The sequence below is a fragment of the Malurus melanocephalus genome, unplaced genomic scaffold (assembly GCF_030028575.1).
Source record: "Malurus melanocephalus ecotype Western Australia unplaced genomic scaffold, MMel_1.1 scaffold_4, whole genome shotgun sequence".
Taxonomy (NCBI): domain Eukaryota; kingdom Metazoa; phylum Chordata; class Aves; order Passeriformes; family Maluridae; genus Malurus; species Malurus melanocephalus.
This window is the reverse complement of record NW_026623236.1, coordinates 3470578-3493723: the sequence shown is the minus strand read 5'-3', so window position 1 is coordinate 3493723 and position 23146 is coordinate 3470578. Positions and strand designations below refer to the sequence as shown.

The following is a 23146-nucleotide window of genomic DNA, read 5'->3' as shown; positions in this document are numbered from 1 at the left end:
TTTAGCTTAATWACTGTTCAGACACCTGTCCCAGTAACTACACCATGTGTGTGTGCTTGTGTGTGTGTGTATGTATTACATATATATATATTTGCATTTCAAATACACACAACCCAGACAAACTTAGAATGTGTGCTCTCTAGGTGTRTGAAAAATGAATGAAAGATGAATACCAGTGGAAATTATTTAATTTTTTATTATTATTTCTCCTACTCTTTTCTGCACAATTGCTATTTGGGTCTGTAGGAGAAAGGCTGATTCTGAAACCCACTGTAGTTTACTGTTCATTCAGGGACTGAACCTTAAAAAAGGGCATAGTATTTTTCTGCTACCCATTTTTTTAGAATTTTGTGTCTAAACTACTTATTAAATGTATACAGGGAATATTAAGAAAGTAATTGTTTCATATAGAGTTCATATGACTCTGATTGAAGTTCAGGGGCAAGTTTGCCTGACGTTACAGTCGGATATTTTGTAAATGCAGCTTTTAACAACATATTCCACAAGAACTTCAAGTTAGAACAGCACTGGTTGTAAGGTAAAATTGTACAGTAGTTTGTGATTCTTTCACATTTACTGCTCAAAACGTGGTAGAACTGGTGTACGTGTATTGTTGAGAATCATTTGTTATTGATACATTTTATGGAAAATAAAYACTTTCATTGTGGGAAATTCTGTTATTTCATTTGCCTTAACGTATTTTATTGGACATTTCCTCAGCCYTGCTCTTGCTTCACCACCTATGAAAAGCAGCACTGGGATCTGCCATCTAGTGGCAAAGTTCTGGCACTAAGAGTACATGGAAAATATTTTCACTTTTCTTTCTTCTTTCTTGAGGAAACACCTTGCAAATATTAGTTAGGAAGCAGACAAAGGCAGAAGTCACTAAAAAACGTAAAAGGCAAAAGTGATATAATTAGTGTCATTTCTTGGGTCATGTAAATTTTTAAAAGTTTTCAGGCTATTAAGAAAGGAAGGAATCTTAAAAGTAATTTCAATTAAGATGGATATTGCTGAAAATGTATTACTGYATGCTTTAATTGGTATTGGTACAATTACACTATTTTAAATGCATTTTTCAGAGAAAAATGTCATCGATAGTTGAATTCTTACATTTAAAAAGCTGCCTCTTAAGATCCTTTTATATAGGTAGAAGAACAAAAGACCAGGCCATTAGTACTTCAGCAAAGCYCAGGGATTAATCAGGATCAGGGACCTCTGATACTACACACAGGGCAAAATTAAATCCAGCCTTTCAAAGAAAATGCTAACGCTTCGTTTTGCATGCTGTGACTGAAATTTATCCCCATTAAAGTCAGTAGCAAAATTCAAGAAGACTCACTCAAACCCAGCATAGGTTTCTAAGCCAAGTTTAAATAAAAAAGGGAAGTGACCCCCTGCCTCTTCCTCCTTCCCTTTTATGAATTGCCACCACATTTATGAYGAATTTGCTTAGACAAGATACTAGGCACCCAACTCCAAGTCWTCCTCTACCTAGTTTGGGTATGGAACTGGAACTTTGGTGTCTCTGTGCTTTAATCTATTCAACTGTATTACTCYTTTTTTCGTATGGACAACCAAATGATGTCTTGACATTAAAGTGGAAGCCGAGGGCCTCTGAGCCCTCCACGGTACTAATTTAGTTTCCCTTTGTAGCATTAGCTAGGACAGTTTTATCAAGCAGTGGTGTGAGAGTAAGTCTGCAAGACATTTTTAGAAAAATGYCTTGCACTGCCATTGTCATGGTTCTTTAAAGTAAATTGCAATGCGTTTGTAGTTTCATAAACCCAAATATTTTGCTCTCTTTTCTTTTAGAGAGTGTCATCATTCACCAGTTACGCGTGAACTCTAGATGAGTTACCGCCCTCTAGAGCTCCCTGTGTGCACTACCCTCCATGCCCGTGGATGGATCACTGTAGAAGCTCTCTGCCGTCAACACCAGGGTCACTTTGCTACTGATTATTTGTGGAAGTWTTACTGCTTCCATTAGATTTTCTATATTTTTTTTCTTGGTAGAGCTTTAAAAACGAATGGCCTTGCTGGTATTTTAAAAGTATCTAATCAGAGAGCAGCAGTCTTTCTGCCAGCTGAATTTCACTTTTATTTGCAAAGCCTAAGGCACGTGCTTGATTTTGGTTGATATTTGCCATATAATTTATTTTTATAATACACTTTGTAAAGTAGCTGTCCCAAAGTTGCAATTCCTGTTGCCTATGGTGCATTTATTTATAGAATACACTGTCAAATTAGCAATTTGATATTTTTSTAATAGAGAGTAAGTGAAGAAAGAAAAAATGTAACTTCAGCAATGTTTTCTGTTTAAATGGAAAAGTATTCAGTACATTTTTTTGCCACATTAGATTCTGTGAGACTAAATACTTTGAAGACTGCTGTATGGAATTTGTTGCAGARTATTTCTTGCACTGTGTGATGGTTTGGCATAAAATTAAGTATTAATGTCCAATGCCTTGAAATACAACCAGATTTAGTAATTTTAAACAATGTTGGTTTTTAAAGCTGTGATTTTTTTTTTCTATATAAAATACGTTTTTACTTCTGCCTGTACCAAAAAAGTTGATTTTCATTACACTGTAACTAATAAATTTTCACAACTATGCAAATGTAATCAGGTGTTTGCATTTTAACTCCAATTTCTTAGGGTTGGCAGTGCTCACCTATGATTTGTTTATGGGGACAGAATGTATGGGTTTGGAAGTTCCTTCTTCTGACTGGTGTCTCATGCACTATCATGGTGGTGTAAGGGTAAAACTGATTTATAGGATCATAGGATGGTTTGGGTTGGAAGGTCCTTAAAGATTGTGTAGTTCCAATCCCCCTGCCATGGGCAGGGATGCCTTCCACTAGATCAGGTTTCTCAAAGCCCCCATCCAACCTGGCCTTGAACACTTCGAGGAAAGCTGTTTGACAGCTTCTCCGAGCATCTTTTTTTCAGTGCCTCGCCACCCTCCCTTGTAAAGATTTCCTCCCTAATACCTAACCTAAACCTACTGCCTTTCAGTTTGGAACCATTCCTCCTTGTCCTGCCACTACATGTCCTTGCAGACAGTATCTTTCCATGTTTTTTTGTAGGCTCAGAAGTTAAGATACAGAGGGGAATCAATCACCAAGGCCCTGGTGACTTAATTGTTTCTAACCTTGTCCTTTCACTGGCACTGATGTTCGACTGGTACTGGCAGAATCTTTAGTCCTGAGCCAACACCTGGACTTGACCCCAGGCACTCTACCACATGCTGAGGGGCCCCTTTTTCACACTGSTGCCTGTAGCTTCTCAAAGAGCATCCAGAGAGTTCTGTGGCGCCTATACTTGAGATGATTTTTGAATGAATCATATATAAAGCTGCATACAATCCAGGCACAGCCTTTTTTTTTTCTTATACATTTCATAATCAGTGATTTTTAATCTAAGTCAATTGGCACATACTTACAATACTGCAGATTCTTTAAACTGCAGAAGCTACTGGAAGAAACTCCWTTTTTTAGAAGGGAAAACAGTCTTGCTTGCAGGAGATGTCCTGTGAGGTGCCAGAAAGAGTGCATTAATGCAGCATCCCACTGGGATGACTAGGCTGGTCCATCTTTGAAGCTGGAGTACCACACTATTGCATAGTCATTTTGGTCTTCACAAGAGCCATGAGAGCTGTTTTTCCTTCTACACATGAGTTCTGCAGCAGATGCTGACACTGTAGTGAAGCAGGATATTCTGGGACCTGTATGAACATTCTTGGAGCTGATCTCCATRGTAAAGAGTTTACTAATACAGCTAYACTGAGAAATCAAAATAAGTGCTGCTTATCCTGGCAGAAGAGTCACGTTGTTGATACACTTACTGATACACTATATTTTTCCAGGAGTGGGGTTTTTTTGTACAGCAGACAATGTATGCCAATAACATACATGCTGTGTCAATAGATCATATTTTAGAGCAAGCTGAGAATAATTCCAGCTTTTAGAGAGCAGTACAACTGAGGTGAATGAAGTTTAGTGTGTGCCACATTTCAGTTTATTGCACAGCAGAATGAACACTGTAGTGACCCAGATCTATTTCCAAAACATCACTTGGGAATCCAAACCTATCCCATTTGATAGATCTACATTGAACCCAGCTGGAATGAAATTCCTATTTGAAAGGGATGGTGACACGCCTGAAATAAACTTCAGCTTTAAAATATGAGTAAGACATGGATAAAATCTTACTCTGACATTGAGTCTAGATTTAAAAGGTCCCAACCAAAGTAGAAAATATTTTACCTTGTCTAGGTTTTAATATAAAGCCAATTCAGGTGAGTGTAAGTTTATGATTCATAAACAAATACATAAACATTTACAGTTTTGCAATTACACTAAGTTTTTAAGCTTCCCAAAATAAAGCTTTGTTTAAAAYATAAATGATGCATTGAAATAATTTAGATTTTAAAATACTTTTGAYGAACTGCAGCACTTTGGAGTAGAAGACTGGTGATTTCATCTTGCATTTGCGTTCTTAGTAAATTTTTGTAAATTAACATTTTTAGATGTTAATCTAAGACAAATACATATTTAAAAAGTGCATTAGCCACATAACTAGCCTGTATTTTGGGGGCACTCAAGAAGAAATCTATTAATATAGACTAAAGAGATGATTAATCTCTACAAATATTGTAATTTTAAAAACGGTAATTGGGAAGTGCTTTCACACTAAGACAATGTAGAAGCTACCTTGGGCTATAGATATCAGTAGCTTTTAAGCAATAGCAAATTTGYGAAAGATCTAGTTTTCTTTTTGAGATATCTTACTGTCTAAAGAGGATTGAAAGACCTGTGTTAGTATAATTGTAATAATAAAATACAAAGTTTCAATCTATGAAAAAATCTCAAATGCTTAGATTTCTAGAGACAAACTCTACAGCCCATGAGTTTTCCATTTTTCTTGTGAAACATAACTGGACAAATTTAACATGTCCTTTCTTGCCAGTCCTCTCACACCTGGCAGYATCAGGTCCCAGCTTCCCAATATTGCCCCTTGGTTATCCTGTTGGCAGAGAAATTTCTTGCCATATCTCAGCACAGGTTTACAAGCAGTTTTATTCCCTTGGGATCCCAGTTTGCATCTCCCTGGATTCTCTGTGAGGCTGTGGGAATAACAGTTACTACAGCTGAATGTGATAGTTGCAAACAGACGATAATAAAGGAAAGGGTGGCACTAGTGACAAGGGCTTATCTGTGGGGAATGGCAGCAAAAGTTGGGGCCCACAAGACAGTGGGGAAGATAAATTAGGAATGAGATATAGTTTTAGCACAAGAAATATGATTAACTTTTGTAGCCCATATAATTATTTAKGCACAGAATTAGTTCTTAATTTTTAGATGCCACAGAATGAATTCTTAAATTTTAGATGCCTATATRTCCAAATTTCCTATGCAGTCAATTTCCTATTGCATTTTTCCTATGACAAAGAGGCTTTTTGAGCCTCCAGAGCAAAATACATTTGCACAAGTCATGTGCTCCCCCCAGTGGTCTTGGCTGATGCTCTCTGTGCTCTGGAGAACTAAAAGGTATTTGTTTTAGGGAAACTGTTYCACAGCCAGCTGSAAAGTCTTAAGATTGGACTACATGYTTATWAAGTTATTTAWTTAAATARTTATAATTATTTTTTCCTTAAAATCAAGTAAATACATAAATACTTGGTGAATGTGGATTTTGGCAACWCTCTAGAGTGATGCACAGGAAGGACTACAGAGTCCTCACAAAACAGACTTTAATGCAGAAGTGGCAGTAAAGTGAGAAACATTCAATRTTGCATTAGCTTGAGCAATGCCTGCTAAAGCAGATATTACGGGATACAAGTACATCCTCCCACACTGAATTGCACTGTGAAGTGACTGTTTCTTCGTGGAAAGGGTTTTAGGCACTGGAACAGGCCGCCCCGGTGGGGGTGATGGAGTCRCTGTCCCTGGAGGTGTTYAAGAAAAGACTGSAAATGGTACTCAGTGCCATGATGTAATTGACAGAAGTCTTTTCCAGCCTAATTATTTCTGTGATTCTATTTAGTGCAGTCAGATTAGTTCCTGAGTGAAATGTAACAAAAACATCCMTATGTGTAAATATCTAAAGGGTAGGTGTCAAGGTGAGGGAGCCAGACTCTTCTCAGTGGTGCCAACCAACAGAACAAGAGGCAACAAGCAGAAACTGATGCGCAGGAAGTTCCACTTGAATATGGAGAAGAACTTCTTTCCTGTGTGGGTGACTGAGCACTGGGACAGATTGTTCAGAGAGATTTGTAGAGTCTCCCTCACTGGAGATACAAAAGAACTGTCTGGATTCAATCCTGTGCCATGTGCTCTGGGATGRCCCTGAGCAGGGAGGTTGGACCAGATGACCCACTGTGATCTTTTCCAAACTTACCCATTCTGAGATTCTGYATTCACTGAGCTGATTCATTCACACGCCTCCTGACAGCAGAGCAGGCGTACAGCGCACAACAGTTCCCAAAAGCAGCAGACAGCACACAGGGCTTCATTAAGAGAAGCTCTTACAACTCTCCCTCATTATTGCATCTCTACAGTGCCACTGATCCTCTTTGTGARGGTAGGAAGCAGAAGCTCACTTCTCCATTTTTGACCCAATGGATGCTGCCTTTTACCCTCACTGCTCCTCCCGAGGGGTGGGGGACTCTTCTGGAGCCCTGAGCAGGGGTGACAAGGCTCCAGGGATACAAGGCTGCGGGCCCAGGCCTTACCCCAACCCTGGGCACRAGKTGSGGGAGCYCTGCCCTAAATGTTCTGCCTGGYCAGYACACAGAACACGTCTTCKGAGGAGCGGCTGAGGGAGCTGGAGGTGTTCGGCCTGAAGGCGGCTCTGGGCAGACATCTTTGCGCTCTAAAACTCCCTGAGAAAAGGCTGGGGTGAGGTGGGGAGTGCTCTGTTTTGCCGTGCCTGAAGTGAGAAGACAAGAGAAAATGGCCTTAAAGTGAGATTCAATTTATGAATTTAATTTATTAATTTAATCTAAGTCAGATTAGATATAGGAAAAAAAAAATACACTGTTAGGATGGTCAGGCACCGGAATAGGTTGCCCAGGGCGGTGGAGTCACCATCCCTGGAGGTATTCAAGGTGTCTGGATGTGGCACACACAGGGTGACRCGGTTCAGTGGTTTAGGGTGACAGTGGCTGTGCCGGGTGGATGGTCAGTGGAGGATCTTGTCGGTCTCTTCCAATCTCCCCATCTCCAACCCCACSACTCCATGGTTTGGGGACGCGCGCGCCCGTGACGCGTCACCCCCCGCGCGCCCGCCGCGTCCCCTCCCGCCGCWGCCGCACCGAGTGCGCAGGCGCGGTGCCCCCGGTCACGTGCCCGCGGCGGCGGCGGCGGCGTCATGGCGGTGAACTACAGCGCCAAGGAAGAGGCGGACGGGCACCCCTCGGGCGGCGTCGGGGTGCCGGGCGGCGGCGCGGTGGGCGGCGGCGGCGGGGGCGCCGTGAAGACCCGCAAGCCCGACAACACCGCGTTTAAACAGCAGCGGCTGCCGGCCTGGCAGCCCATCCTGACGGCGGGCACGGTGCTGCCGGCCTTCTTCATCATCGGCCTCATCTTCATCCCCATCGGCATCGGCATCTTCGTCACCTCCAACAACATCCGCGAATACGAGGTGCGCGGGGCGGGGCTGCCCGGCCGGGGCTTTGGGAGCCCTCGGGGAGGCCGGCTCGGCTCGGGTCGGGTCGGGCAGGGCGAGCGGGGATCGCCTGCCCGCAGGCCGCCTGCCACTCCGGGAAATGCGGTTCTCCCGTCCTGCCGGGACGCGGCCGAGTCCCGGGAGGGGTCGGTGCGGAGCGGACGCGGAGCCCGGGCGGCTCCGATCCGCCGTAACGTCCGTGCTCGTCAGCAAAGCGTCCATTAATTACCCTGAGAMGGCACCGAGCTGACAGTCACCTCCGCTTAGGCTGTCGCCCTTCTGTCAGTCTTGCCAGGGCTCCCGAGGGAGGTTACTGCCAGCATTTAATCGACACAGCCCAGTGCACGTTTTTTCCTCAGCAGTACGGATGTGCATCATCCTTCGGATAGCGTGTGGCAGTTCGTTATATATCTTCAAATGTTCCAAAGTAATTGTATTTTTAAGACAAAGCTCTGTGGTGAATATATGGCTGTAATTCCTACTTTCACCGATGGTTTAATGTTGCAGGTGCTCTATGGAGCACCTTAGGGAGACTAGGGTGTCCGGAGTAAACTTTGAAACAAGGATCGAAGAGTATGGCTTTTTCTAATTAACACGTAAAAAATCTGAGTCATTTRCATCTGATTATTAGCCCTGCTACTGCTGTGAAAAGTTGCTGAGCGTTAGCTAAAAACTGAACTGTGTATCACAGATGGGTCCATCTGATACCAGAACCAGTTTGTGTTGTGCAGAGGTAACCTGCAGGGCTTTGGGACAACCTTGAGAAGCAAATTGACTTCTAGTTTTAATGTCTGTCAGCTAATGTGATTGAGATTGATTGTGGGGAAGAAAGTGTGTAGTTGTTTGTTGTATTGTTTTTTTGGAGAATATTAACCTTTTTGGATCAAATCAGTCTAGTTACTGGACTAAGCTGTCACTTTCAAATGAGTAGTGTTTAAGACTGTAGATTGGCTGGTGGCAGTAATCTGGCAGTGAAGCCAAATTAGCTAAAGTAATATGAGGTAAGGAATAAATGGTATTTTCATGTTTCTGTTAAAATGCAAAAGTGTTATAATAAAACCGATTTTGCCCCCCTTTTATGTTCAGATCTACAGTTCCAGTTAAGGAGAAAAGAAGGGGAAAACCCCAAAGTTGAAGTGTATTTTACAGCATCCAAATTTGTGTATAAGCATGTTTTTTGGAAAGCAGTTGCTTCTTATGTCAAGTATTGGAGGTGTGCTGACCATCTGAAAATTGGCACAAGTGCTTCAGAGAACATAGTCAAGTTGTCATGGGCACATAGACTTTTAAATTGTCATGTTATATTTAAGGTAAATACAATTGCATGTTTTCAGTGTGGCACTCAGTGGAGAGAAGTTAAAAATACCCTTGCTAACTCTGATTTTTTTTTGACAACTGCATTTAAAATAGTCATTTCTATAGTAAAACAGTACAAAGTTATAGATCATTATATATATGGACTTATAGCTATGTCATTATATGTCTATATATATGTCTATATATAGATCATATATAATTGGACAAATGTATCCTTTTTCTATTGTGACTGAATCTGCATTGATCTATAGGAACAAGAAATGTATCAGTTTCATGAGTCCAAAAACGTAAGCATCTTCTTGYGCCTATATTGCTGCTATATGCATATACAGAATTTTTGTATATTGTAGTTGCTTAAGCAGCTCAGTCATGTACTCCTGGTAAGTTCCAGTAGAAGACAAAAACTAGATGTCCCCGCCTAACATTGGCACAAAAAGTCATAGGTGAACTGGGAGCATGATCATGCTTCTCTACACAATCAGGTTGCATATATATATGCCCACCGTACCTATTTGTATTGGGGGCCAATTGGCAGGCACTGCCCTTCAGTCCTCTGTAATTTCAAGATATTCAGGACTGGAAAAGGTTTCATTAATTTGTTTGTTTTGCTGTGTGGGTTTACTCTTTCACCTTGTGAAATTCTCAGAAATCTGATTGTTATGCTTTTGTGAGGACAGGAGGGGCAAGAGTTCTTGACTTTGGAGTGTATGGTAAGTCAGAATGGGGAAACTTGTGTTCTGTTCCCTGATCCTCATACATGTTTTATGAAGTGTTTATCCAGTGGCATTCTGAAAGTGAGATTATCATCCTAAAGGCAGCTGAATTTCAAGAAAAATAAGTTTAAATCTGTAAAGGCCTTATAGTTGCAGCAACAAAACACAGATTTTTTTTACCGATTAGGACCAACATTTGGGCTATAAACACCAGTGAGGGGTGCAGTTTAAGACACTGCTATCACATATATGCTTAGCTGATGTATGTCCCTGCTTAAAATGCTGACTTTTGTTATAATCTCCAGATGTTATTCACAAATACCTGTAAGTTTGGCTGTGGGAGACAAGACATCTAGAAGCTAAGTACAGTGACTAAGCTCTTTAAGAAATGTAATCGGGGGAGGAAGCAGAGGTAGTTATTTACACCTACCTCCTAGGCAATAGCACACCTCTTAAGTGTGTGTGTATGTGCCTGTAAACTTAGTGTATTGGAATTGAATAGGTTGTATAATTTATGCCCCTGAAATACATATTTAAGTTCAAGTCAGTCTTTCCTGAAACAAGATACTGTAGCCATTAGTATCTTTGTGGACTGTACTGTTCYACAGGTGCAAGGACTGAGCAGCAAAATGTACCTCTTCCATTGATTTCCTTTATGAGCTCTCTTGAACTGAAATGTGGAAGATTTCCAGCAGCTTGAGTGTACTAGAATTACCTTTTTTGTTGCATTTTCTTTTGCATTTTTTAACTGTTTTAAAAGGGTATGATCAGCCCTTTATCTTGGGTCTGTCATGAAAATAGTTCATTTGGGTGGGAAGTTAATCAGCTATGTAAATGTCTTTTTGCCTGTTACTGAAGGTGACAGACTTACGTATTTCCTGGGGGGTGGGGTGTTTTGTTTTTTGGTTTTTTTTTTAAATATATAGAGTGAATAAGAAGTATTGACAGAGCATATTAATAAATAATAAAATGTGAGAAATATACAAAGTATTAAATGTAGGAAAGAGATGTTGGTGCTGTAATTGCTGCTGTGAAATGTATAATGGTAGATAAAAAGCCGGATTGACTTAAGGCATGGCTAGGAGAACTGAAAGTACATTACTGTTGCTTACATCTTCGGCCTTGTGTTCAGATCCTGTAGCCCCATGTCAAAAATTAAACAAAACTTAATAAAACCTACAGAGAGGAACAGCAAAGAGGACCAGATTTATGAGTTGCCTTTTATACTAGAAATGGTCAAGCAGAGTAGGATAAATATGTGACAAAGTATGAAGTCTATAAAATCACAAATAGTTTTGACAATATGCATATACAATAGTTTTGTTATTTCTATAGGTGTATATCAGCTGACATCAACAGCCTGAACAGTGTGGGATAACTTGGATATCCCCGATGTCCTTAAATCTGGAGTTGTTGGGAAGGGCTCACTGTGCTGGGTTGTCGTACTCAGCTGCTGGCCAGTCCCAGGGGATGGAGCAGTGGGGTCAGGCAAGTTTTTGCCCTGGACTCCAAAGTCAGTCCTTGGCTCTCAAAGTGGTTTTGTTACTTTATCAAGAGTTGAGGATTGATATCTTTTTTCCTTTAAACGAGCTCTCTGTTGAACGTGATCCGGTAAATGTGAATGCAGAAAAAAACACTTGTGTTGGCAGTTACTATAMAGGAAAGCTCTTTGATAGCATGCAAGCTGATAGCAGTCATCAAAAGCATGGTCCTGCTTCAATGTACATCAGTTTCATATTCCACAGAGTTTAGTCAATTACATTTTTACAAGTGAAGTCTTTAGGTCTTTAGCAACCTTAGTCTTTAATGTTCGTTTTTGATCTAAAACATCTCACACTGGCAAGTTCTTTCCAAACTAAATGCTTGCTTCAGCTTATTTTAGCAGAMCACACCCACCCCCGAGTTAGCCTTCAACAGATGAGATGCATTGTTCATTGAGAGTAGCAGTCGGGTTTGTCTGCTCTAGCTAAACAGAGCTGTTCAAGGCTGCTGCAGTAGTGCTATTTCTAGATCAGCATAAACTCAATGTCTTATTYAGCCAAGGGACAAAGATTGTGGTCCTCTCTCAATCTCTCTCTCTGCCAGCTAAGAGCTTCTGAAGCCTCTTGCTTYAGCTAGGCTCATTAGGCTGTAGGATTTGTATTTCAGAAATCTGGCAGCAGAGCAGATGCCAATCAATAAAATGTCTTGCTGATGGAACTTGCAGTTGCAGYTTAATAGATATTGGAGAAATCACAGGAAAAGGGACCCTGCAGAGGAAAATTGGATTCACTTGCTTCCTGAATACACCATGTGTGWTTGTTTTAGGTAACCTTAATACAGGTCTTAGGACAGATCATAAATCACTAATTCTTGGTTATGCTTTTTACTRGAAACATAAATTAGAACAGTAGTTTGTAGCAGCAGTTATTGTAATATAACTGTATAGATGTTGTAGTTTAAATGCTACTGCTGCTAAACAGTTTTTTTTGCAGTAAGTGTAAGGTATATATTTCATCAGTCTGAGTCTAAATTCTAAAATGGGAAATTCATGGTGTAGAAATACATCTTTTACAGGCAGATAGAAGCTTTCTCTTGGCATACTTTCTGGAGCTACATGTGATAGAGGGCTAATGCGGTCAAGTCATTTGAGTTGGCTTAGACTGTAGGGTGAGCTCAATACTCTGCTAAGGGTATTTTGTTAATACTGAATGTACAGATTAAAAAAACTGGGTTTTTTTGGGCTACACTATTCCAGACAGATAATATTGTATCAGACAGATTAATACTGATCATCTTTCTTGTCCATATACTGGTTATTTTACCGTTCCTGACAAAACAATATTGGTATATTAATCTTTGCTGTTTTAGGACAATTTCTCGGCATTAAGTGATCTTTTACATTTATTTTTTTAGTCTTCTAATTAGGTGGCTAAAAATGGTCAACAAAACATGTTTCCTTATTAAGTATTAATAGGTATCTAAGACCTAGACTTTTAAATGCCTGATCTCTCTGGAAAGCGTGTAAAAGCTAAGATCTGCTTRTCATAGTGGGTCTGTTTAGAAACAGCATGTTGTCTGGAGTATCTGCTGGTTGTGTTTTGGTGTGGATTTTTGGATGGTTCGTTTGTGGGGTTTCTATGTTGGTTTCGTTTGGCTTTGTCCCAGCAGTATTCTCGCCTCAGTGTTAAATTTGTTTGCGTCTGAAATCAAGCATATAGTCAGAGTCAGAAACTGGTTTATGGAATCACAGAATGGTTAAGGTTGGAAGAGGCTTCTTGAGATTGTCAGATAGGGCTGAATGGACTTTTGGTATAATATTATTGCAAAGGTGAGGTCTACTGTGATTGCAAAATGAATGGCACAACAACTCTCTGTCTTATTAATAATTTTTCTTTATTCTCTTTGTAMATTAATGACTATTTTTCCTGTTGCAGATTGACTATACAGGAACAGAGCCTTCTAGTCCCTGCAACAAATGCTTRAATGTGTCCTGGGACAGCACGCCCCCTTGTACATGCACCATCAATTTTACACTGGAACATTCATTTGAGGTATGCTGCCCTGTGTGCAGAATGAAATCAGAACAGTTTRTATGATCTATTTCATATTGAAAATGAAAGTTTTATCACTTAAGTATTTTTTTCCTCTTTTTCTGCTTTAAAGGATTATTTCTAGCTTTCCTATGAACTTGGATCTGATTTTAGTTTCCCCTTTTTCATTAGCAGGGATGAGATGTTTATTAATGCCTCTTTATCTGGAAGTACACGTACATGTACAACATTAAGTGGAATGCTTGTGTTTTATGCATTCAAAGTTATGCTATGTATCACATATCTGGAGAGTAGATCAGCTATTCCTGYATGATTTACAAAAACTCAATAAAACAAGAATTGGAAATACCAGATAAGTGCTTTCTGGCAAATTGAAAGCAAATGAGGCTTATAGGTTCTACATCAGGCTAGACAGGCATTGAGATTAGTGCTGGAAAATATTATTCTGATAGTTTGTGGCATGTTTATATTGTTTGACTTAAGCCTGCCAGCTTGTGTTCGGATAGTACTCTTATGACTCGGTATGAAGAAAGGATTGAGCTTCTTACTTGATGGATGTTGCTTTAAACATAGAGTTTAAGATCTTAAAATTGAAGGTTTGTGTGAATGAAAATTCCTCTTTCCCCATCTTGCTTCTTGTAGAGCAATGTATTCATGTACTATGGACTTTCCAACTTCTATCAAAACCACCGTCGTTACGTGAAATCTCGAGATGACAGCCAGCTAAATGGAGACAACAGTTCACTACTTGTAGGTATTCATGCTTGGATGTGAATGAGCAATTGATTTCTGACTATTGCATAAATCACCACATAGAGTATTTAGTTGAATGAGAATGAAGTACTAGAATTTTTGCATAACAGAAGGCAACCATAAGGAATTGATATTTTGTTTATTGAAAATAACTGTAAAGTATTATAACATTACATGTTGATCATGTAATAAAAACCAGGTTAGTTGTATAAACTAGCACAGACTCATTTGCCTTTTTTCTTTCTAACTGTCAGAATCCAAGTAAGGAATGTGAGCCTTACCGCACAAATGAGGACAAACCCATTGCTCCTTGTGGAGCTATTGCCAACAGTATGTTTAATGGTATGGTAACACTTTTAAGTTATCATTTAGATGGCTCTGTGATCTAGTGTATGTTTTCTGTTGTATTGCACATCATTCTGAGTTAAGATAYTAAGGGTTTTATTGTTTCGAATTAACACATTTTCATTGTTCAGAATAAAATAAATGTCTTGTACAGCTGTTACTTGTTTCAAAATTGCTAGAATTCATAGAATCTCATAGTACGTAAAGAATGGAAATAGCTGTTGTGACAAGGTGCTTCTGCTGTGATGTAGAAACATAGATATCATATATGGATAATAAGCTGCTATCTCATATCCACTGATACTTATAGAACAGCTTGTGATTGTGTCAAGTAGATAGTAAATGCCTTGCCCTGTTGTTTTTGTTTTGTTTTCTCCTGGAGCTAATTGTTTCACTGCTTATCAAGATCGTCTGTCTAATGAAAGTTTCTGCAGCTGGTTTTCTAATTTGATTTTGTCTTTAGATACACTGGAGTTATACCGCATTGATAATGACACAAGGACTCCAATTACTTTGATTAAAAAAGGCATTGCATGGTGGACAGATAAAAATGTAAAGTTCAGGAATCCTACAGGAGATGGAAACAACTTAACTGCTCTTTTCCAAGGTAAAAAAAAAAGTGAAATTTTAAGAGTGGCATGCTCTTATGCTTCAGACACCCGTTGATTGCAGTTTTGATTTCAAAAACATTGTGATTTCAGAGTTTTGCCTCACTGACATTTTACTGAATGTGCTAAATAAATGTTCTCTGAAGAAATTGAAGCTAAGTACTACTCTGCTATCTTAAAAGTTGTCTTTCAGTAATGAAAGGTGCAAGTTTCTAATGAAAGTGTTTTGTTTTTACCTTCACTGTAATCATTAATTCGGGGTTTTTTTAATTACTGATTTTTTTTTACCCTGAATGCTAAAAAATGTATAATGTGCACTGCTGGGGTTTAACCCCAGTTAGGAACTAAGCATTGCACAGTGTGTCACTACCCATGCCCTTGCTGGGTGGGAGAAGGGAAGAGTTGGAAGGGCAAAAGTGAGAAGGCGCATAGGTTGAGGTAAAGACAGCTTAGCAGTTAACCAGACGAAAAACACAAAAAAGAGAGAGGAAAATAAAACCCAAGACAAACAAGTAATGTAAAAGAAAATAATTGCTCACCACTGTCTGARTCCCCAAGCAAAAGCAGGCCCTGCTTACTTCTACCTGCCCATTTGTTTTGCTGAGTCTGATGTGGTATGTTATGGGATATCCCTTTGATCAGCTGGGATCAGCTATGCCACCTGTGTCCCCTCCTGATCTCTTGTGGACCTCCAGTCTCCTTCCTCCTAGGATAAGGTGAGAAGTAGAAGAGAGTTTGATGCTGGCAAATACTGCTTAGCAATAACAAAAACATCACTGTTTATCGACACTCTGTCCAGCACAAATCCAAAACATTGACCCACATCAGCTACTGTGAAGAAATTTAATTTTATTCCATTCAAGATCAGTACAACTTCTGTCATGCTTGGATTTAACTTGTAAAAAAATCCTGAAGTTGTTAAATGAAACCCTCCGCATGGACTTTTCATTTAAATGTTTCTACAGCTCGATTGTGCTGTTCTCTAAAAAACAAATTATTTCTTGGTTATTAGAAGTGACTGGTGTCACTCACTGGTTAGGTTATATAAAATGTGGCAAATAGAAGTTTCCTGTGGCTACTGTAGCTGAAAAGTCTTCTTAGGGCTCTAAGAGCATGTATGTTTATGCAAGGTATATAATAACTACTGGTTTAACCTGATTTAGGTATCTTGCTTAGTCATAGCCAAATTACATGTTGTCAGTATGATGGCTACCCTTGGAAAAGCAGATACCTTAATCCAATGTGGAATTGTATTTCCAATAGCATTAGTAAAAGCATTTGTATGTAATCTGAAATGGTGTTTACAATATTACTTGCTTGTGGTTCAGGAAATGGTTCTCAAACTCCAAAAAGTGAGCAAAGGACTTTCATAATGGAGAACCCTCACCAAGCAGTGCTTTGAGACAAGACTTTCTACCTGTATGAATTGTTTAAACAAATGGACAGTGCTGTCATGAGTTATGTTGTTTATTTATAGAATTTAAACTCTTTAAACTGCAAAATAATAAATTCTTAAACATCCTAGTATGTTGCAATAGTAGTGAGTCAGCCCGTTTCTTCATACTGTTTAGAAGTTAATGTGGGTTTTTTGTGATATTTGAATGGATTTTGATGAGCCAGTGCATTACTCAGTCCTGTATTCAAAATACTTTGTTATTATTTTTGTTTAATCCTAGGCACAACAAAACCTGTGAACTGGCCCAAGCCAGTGTATATGCTGGACTCAGAGCCTGACAACAATGGCTTTATCAATGAGGACTTYATTGTGTGGATGCGCACGGCTGCTCTGCCAACATTTCGCAAGCTGTATCGTCTCATTGAAAGGAAGAATAACTTACAGCCTACCTTACAGGCTGGAAAATATTCTTTGGATATTGCATACAGTATCCTTTGAAAAGCCTTTGAAAGCGGGCTTTAGCTGGATTGCACAAACATATATTTGCAAGTTCAGATTGAGCTAGCCTTTCTTCGTACCATCTCTGAAAAAAATATGGTATTGAGCTGTAGTTGAAAASTGGCACTGAAATCTAGATAGACTGCTTCCATCTTCTGTGCTAGTTCTATAACATTAGTGGCTTCACAGAGACTGAGAAATCAGATTACTTGGGTGCTGTGAAGGAATTGAGAAAAGCGTGGGAAATAAGGAAAGAACAGAGATAGTTGGTAACCTAGAAATTTATGGACTGTTCAAGAAATGACAGTATGTAATGAAGGGCAGACTCTGGAGGCCAGAAAAATGACAGAGCTGTGAATCAGGTGAAAGTCTGTCATTCTCTTTTGGGCAGACTAARTATTAGGTAGAAATGGAGGGACTAGAGAAGGAGGGTTGTCATAGTAACTGAATTCTTAAAATTCAAAAGTACTTAATGATACTTTTTGTATAGCTACTGCAGTATTTTCCTTTGCTGTAAAACAGTATGGAGTGCATATAAAACTGAATTAACATAAAAAATTTGTACTATAATATACACAAGGACTAAAATTYGTATTTCCCTCATTTTATTGAAGCTGCTTTCATAGACCCACAAAATGCATTTTACTTCAGGATTAATATCTGCTAATGTGGCCTTTGTCTTGAAGTAGCTCATAATGCCCAGATTAGTTTCAGCCTAAAAAGAACAGCTGAATGTTTCATATTTGCACTTCCAATTACAAAGGCAGCAGTTAATATTTTATAACCTGAGCAAAATGACCCAAAATTTTCATCTGCCCACTTCAAGCTAGGTTTGGAAACTTGCTTCTTATTTTCCTAAATGTTTTTCAGATTATCCTGTACACAGTTTTGATGGACGAAAAAGGATGATCCTAAGCACCATCTCATGGATGGGAGGCAAAAATCCCTTCCTGGGAATTGCTTACATCACTGTTGGGTCCATATGCTTCTTCTTAGGAGTGGTATTGCTGATCATTCATCACAAATATGGCAATCGAAACACTAGTGCAGACATTCCCAATTAATCTTGCATTCTGAAAACAAATGTACTGCATGTGCATCAAGGCCAGTCCAGAACGGACCCAGTTTTTGAAAGATAAATCTCTGCTTCTGTCTCTTCTGAGACTGGGTGCATAATTTTTACCTAAAGCTCCCCCTTCCCATACTGTGGATTAACTCTTGAAAATGACGGGTATACAATTAGCTCTATTGATTGTATCTCTGCCTATGTCAGAAACAATTTTCTGATGTTTGCCTCTAACTGGGCAGGCCACATGATGCATATAGCTCCTGTTCCCTTGATGCATCTGCTGCTTGTTCACGTGCTGTGTAATGTCGATATGATTCAGTACATTTAGATTGTGTGGMGAAAGACGGTTATGAGATACTGTAAATTGTTGACTTTCCAGAATTCAGGTGTCAGTGCTGTTGAAAAAAGTCAAGTCTTAAATGTTTTTTTCGATTTACTGTCTTGTGTGCATGGGCTCCTACATTTCTTGCTGAGATTTTAATATATTTATATAAGTTGTTAAATATTTTTCCTGTGTCCTACCCACCTCTGTTATGTTAAATCCTTTAAGTGCTCCATAAACTTCAGCACTCTGGATTCTTTGTATATTTACAAAATATGTGCCTGGCCAGTAAACGACCATCCTATAAAGCTACTGGAAAACTTATTCATTATCCATGTGAGTACTTTTAAAAGATTGTTCTAAATTTGGACATGCTTGTTGCAGGTATTTTTTTTTCTAATTTTTTTTTGTTTTAAGTCATATCCAATACTMGTTCACTTTTTGCTGCTTTTGCTTTCTATGAGCAGCTCCAGGCATTAATCAAGAAGAACCAAAAAGGTTTTTCTTCCATTCACAAATTGGGGTGAATTCCTTTTACTGGAGGAGTCTCCTAAGTTCTTAAAGCATATGTATTCTGAGCAGGCTTTGTTTTATGGGAATTGTATACTTCTTCCTTATTTGGAGTGAACACCACATTATTTTTTGCRGTGTTAAGGAAGTAAACTATAGAAGTTCAGAAGTTGAGATGGCAGTGACCTTTTTTCCATGAAATACAGGTTTAGCTTGCTGTGAAACATAACTTAAATATTGCAGTTAGATGCAATGTGCAGGTTAGTGTCTTAAATTACAGAAGGATTCACCTTTAGGTTAATTAAAAGTTAACTGCAACCTGTAACAAATTATTTTTGGTGACTTTTTTTTTTAGATGATGCACAGAAACTGTAATGTATATGGTGGAGATCACTTTATATGCAACTAGCTTGATGAAGTATGGAGTATATTAAAAGAGACCTAATAAATTCTGCAAACCATTTAATAAGAGATTTGGTTTTGTTCTTGAACATACATTTATTTTTATCTCCATGGAAATACATTAAGTGTAAATGCAGTTTTAAATGAGTTGTATTTCTGGGATTGCATATTTATTACAAAAATGCATGGTCCAATAGCTTAATCTAAAGGCAGCTTTAAACAAAACTATTAATTTATCATGTAATTACTTGACTGGTTTTACATAATTACTTGTGTAGCCTAAGAATTTAAATGTGTAATGCAGGATAAACTGTGGAATGAGGCACCATTTCCAGTGTGCTAGCTCTCTGTAACTCCATATAGTAATATATGTGCATAGTGCAGCCTGGCAGAACAGGGATTTCAAATAGTAGTTTTTAAGACTTAATTTACAATGCTGCATTCATGTTGTTGGAGTTACAGAATAATGGTAATGTATCCTTGAAAACTCACAGGACATATTAAACTGGCTTTCAACTGTAGAGTGGCTGCTAGGCCTAAAAAGAGTAAATGAGCAAGGGGATGTCTCACAATTACTGCCTATTAAAATATTTTTATTTTTAAATTTTGTGGTTGTCACTTGAAATACAAATACATTCTGCTTCATTCAAAATTCCTATTTTTTTTCCAAGTGGGAAAGGCTGCTTTTTTGGCTGTGCTTAAAATTAAAACAGAAGTATTTTAAGTATTCTTCTATCTTCACCTTGGAATAATTTTCAATGCTTTACCTTTTTTTTACTGACTATAGCTACCTGTGCATCTTCGATCTCAATGAAGTKCACCAGGGTGAGAATTTCATCTTTTTGGTTTTTGTTGCAATTAAGCGGATTCTTTGAGCGTCTGTAGAAGTAAATATATGGGATAGCATGCCCATGGAGCTTAAAATGCTTATAAGAGTTTACAAYATTGATCAAATTTATAAACTCTTCTTTCACTCATGCTCATTTGTCTGGATTTCATGTTGATAAATATGGAAATCCTTGGAGAATCCTTGGAATCCTTCAAGGATTAATTGTGAATATTAAACCTTGAAGGATGCAAGTCTTATCTTTTTAATAGAAATCTCTGAGGGAGGAAAGGCCATAACAGTCTAGATCAATTTACATCTTCAAATACAAATACATGTCATCTGCTTGAATCCATCAGAGCAATGAACATGGCTGGTTGGTTTGGATTCACAGGATGTGTTATTGACTGTGCCCTTCCCTCAGCTTTCTTGCAGTGGGAAGATTAGGGGCAGAATTGAGAGTGCCTGGTGGTCTCATGTAACTTAAGTCTAAGTTATTAGTACCTATAGTAACGTAAAAAAAGAAACTACTGAAATGCAACTGCTGAGGACAAAAAATATTACATAAACACAGAGTAATCGTATCTTCAAAGTTCCTGTGACACAACAATGGTTTCTGATCTTTCCTGAAAATGTAATCTACGCTTGGTAATACAAAAGGTTTGTTTCTTTTTAATAAAAGTTCAATAACCCAACATAAAAGCCCTCCAATACCTCAGAATGTTCCACATATAAAATGCTTGTCTGTATTTAACAACAAGAAAATGCTGTCTTTCAAAGTAGAAGAAAAAACTGAAAATCTAAGTCAATCTTATTTCTGCTTTCTTCTTAGCAGTGTGGTCAGATTATGAAAGAGACTGCTTCTGGCAGTGTGAAAGTAGCTCTGAGGTCTATTTTCAGAAAACCCAGTTGTGAAAATTTTGGGGYTTTGTTTAGTAATAGTATTAAATTCTCAGAGCAGCAGAAGTGTTTTCATGTAAGTATTCCCTWCCTTCTAGCTCACAGAATTGTATTGCTTTCCGTGCCTACATATGAAGTTTAATCTTACATGACAGTTTCACTTAAGACTGAAGACCATTAGGAAATGGCCTGATAAGAATTAGCAGGTCCTTACATGACCTGAGTCTCAAATAAGAAACTACCTCCCCATAAGCCTCTCATTCTGAACATCCTCAGCCTCAGTTTGAAAGTAAAATGATACTGTCCATTTGAGTTATATTAACGGCTTCTACAAAGTCTGAAGTTGGAAGATTATCTCTCTCTTTTCCTGTTGGGGATGAAATAAAAAACCAAAAGTGTAAGTCAATCAGTAAGGAAGCTCAAGAAGTCTAAAAGGAGTATAAATTGAAAGAAAGTAGATGGAGATCTTTCTCACTGGACCCTGATTTCAGATAAAGATCACATAAACAATTCAAGAAAATGGAATACCAGAGTTATGTGCAAATTTAACTGAATTTTTACCTGAGGATTGTGCTCAAATTTTGCAAAATAAAATGGTGAGATAATTAAAATATTGTTAGAGATTCAAGAATGTAATTAATTACCTCATTGATTCTATTATAAAAATGGGAAGGACTGGACTATGATATTCTTGGAAGAAATGAAAATATGATTGACTCTAGGGTCGCCTAATGAGGCCTCATACTACGTGGTTGAAGTAAGGGTATGCAATCACAAAAGACACTTGTAAAATTGGAACAAATCTTTGTTCTGTCAGCAACTTTTTTCAAATGCAGCTTTAGGGTATTGTGCAACCAAAAGTAGAAAAATGGCTGTATTAAGGTAGAATAATTTTCTCTCTTTGTACACTCTACAGCTTTTAACTAGGTTAGTCAATTATTTTGTTTGGTGGGAAAAAAATTAAAACTAACATGCAAGAATACCAGAAGGAGGCTGAAAAGATTGCCACTTTGAGTTCCATGAGGGGGATCTGCTTCCACAGTTGGGCTGAATGCATTTCAATTGTGTGACCTCTTTAGCAGGGTTTATGTGCTCTTGTATTACTAGTTTAAGAGGTAGAACRTTGTTTTGTGATGAATGCTATTTAACAGCTAGATTTACAGCCCTATTTTCTTTGTGGCTTAAACAAAATTGTTCAACAGTGAGCTTTGATAAACAATTTTATTCAATGCAGTACATGCAAAAGTTGCTCTGTTCAGTTAGGAAGAAGCAGTCTGTTTCTGACAAAACATAATCCTGAAGCAGCAAGCTGCCATTTCTCATTTCCTCACGTTTTCATTTTTCCACAAATTAGTCAACACTGAAGAGACCAGCTGTGCTTGCTCTGAGCACTCATCATGTAGCTTTGATTCGTAGGTAACCCAGAGGCCAAGCTTAAAGTATGGCCTTGCTATTGTGAAGTGTATTTTTACAGAAAGTATCCCTGAAGCTTAGATCCGGGCATATCAGAAAGTGGCTCATACAGCAGAAATTAAGGAATAATAGATTCTCTGTGAATTATGGCCCTTTTATCAGTATTTCAATATAACTGATTGTATGAAAATCAGAATGAAATATTGTATACACTCATAAGATGAAGGCTTGCAAGAGGAGTGAATGAAAATCTTCTTGCAGTGATAGTAATGTATTTTTAAGTGTTATTCTGTGAATGCTTGAATGTTTGAAAACTATTGGTTAAATAATGCATCCAGTTTTCTTTTGTTACAACACCTATTTCTCCATGACTGCTTTCTAAATGTTATTTTAAATATCTGCTCAGCTAAGGCTATTCCTATTAATAATTCCTCATCCTTGCATTTTTTGTTTCTTTCCGGGATGGCTCATSAGATTGAGAAGTGCTGTGATTTGAGATACGGTCCTTGTTATTTCCATACCGGACTGAGCACTAATCTGCCATGTTTGACACAGGTTATTCATCATGAGGTTTGGCACTAGTGCGAAAGTGTGGAATGCCAAAAACTAAGTGCACTTCAACTGCAGCAAAGCCAGGAAAGTGTTCCCGACAGCTTTGTATTTCAGCATAAGGTTGAAGCATGCGAAGATGCAATTACAGGGCTAGCTCTGCAATGCAGAAAAAAGACTTCTCAGAGTAGTTTCTTGAAGGGCAAATAGATTCGTCATTGAGAATCAAACAGGTTTGTATTTCATACAATTCTGGCATTACTTCACTCTATGTAATTATGTATCATGAAACAGGAAACTGGAGGTGTGGTGGTTTTTTT

General features: G+C 38.5%; 2 protein-coding genes across 3 annotated transcripts in view; both read left to right on the top strand.

Annotated features, from left to right (window-relative positions):
- FILIP1 (filamin A interacting protein 1) overlaps positions 1 to 2361 on the top strand; it is a 99529-nt gene extending 97168 nt beyond the window's left edge. The window contains exon 7 of one of the 2 annotated variants that reach the window (XM_057369226.1): positions 1816 to 2361. In XM_057369226.1, coding sequence (XP_057225209.1) covers positions 1816 to 1856 — 41 coding nt within the window. In that variant the 3' untranslated portion in view covers positions 1857 to 2361. The remainder of the gene's footprint in view (positions 1 to 1815) is intronic. The other variant, XM_057369217.1, reaches the window with a different exon arrangement.
- Positions 2362 to 7352: 4991 nt separating this feature from the next.
- TMEM30A (transmembrane protein 30A) lies at positions 7353 to 21727 on the top strand. The gene is made up of 7 exons (XM_057369195.1): positions 7353 to 7648; positions 13119 to 13235; positions 13878 to 13985; positions 14243 to 14330; positions 14797 to 14940; positions 16618 to 16824; positions 17706 to 21727. Exons 1-7 carry the CDS (start codon positions 7376 to 7378, stop codon positions 17897 to 17899), a joined length of 1131 nt encoding a protein of 376 aa, XP_057225178.1. The 5' UTR covers positions 7353 to 7375; the 3' UTR covers positions 17900 to 21727.
- The last annotated feature ends 1419 nt before the right edge of the window (positions 21728 to 23146 follow it).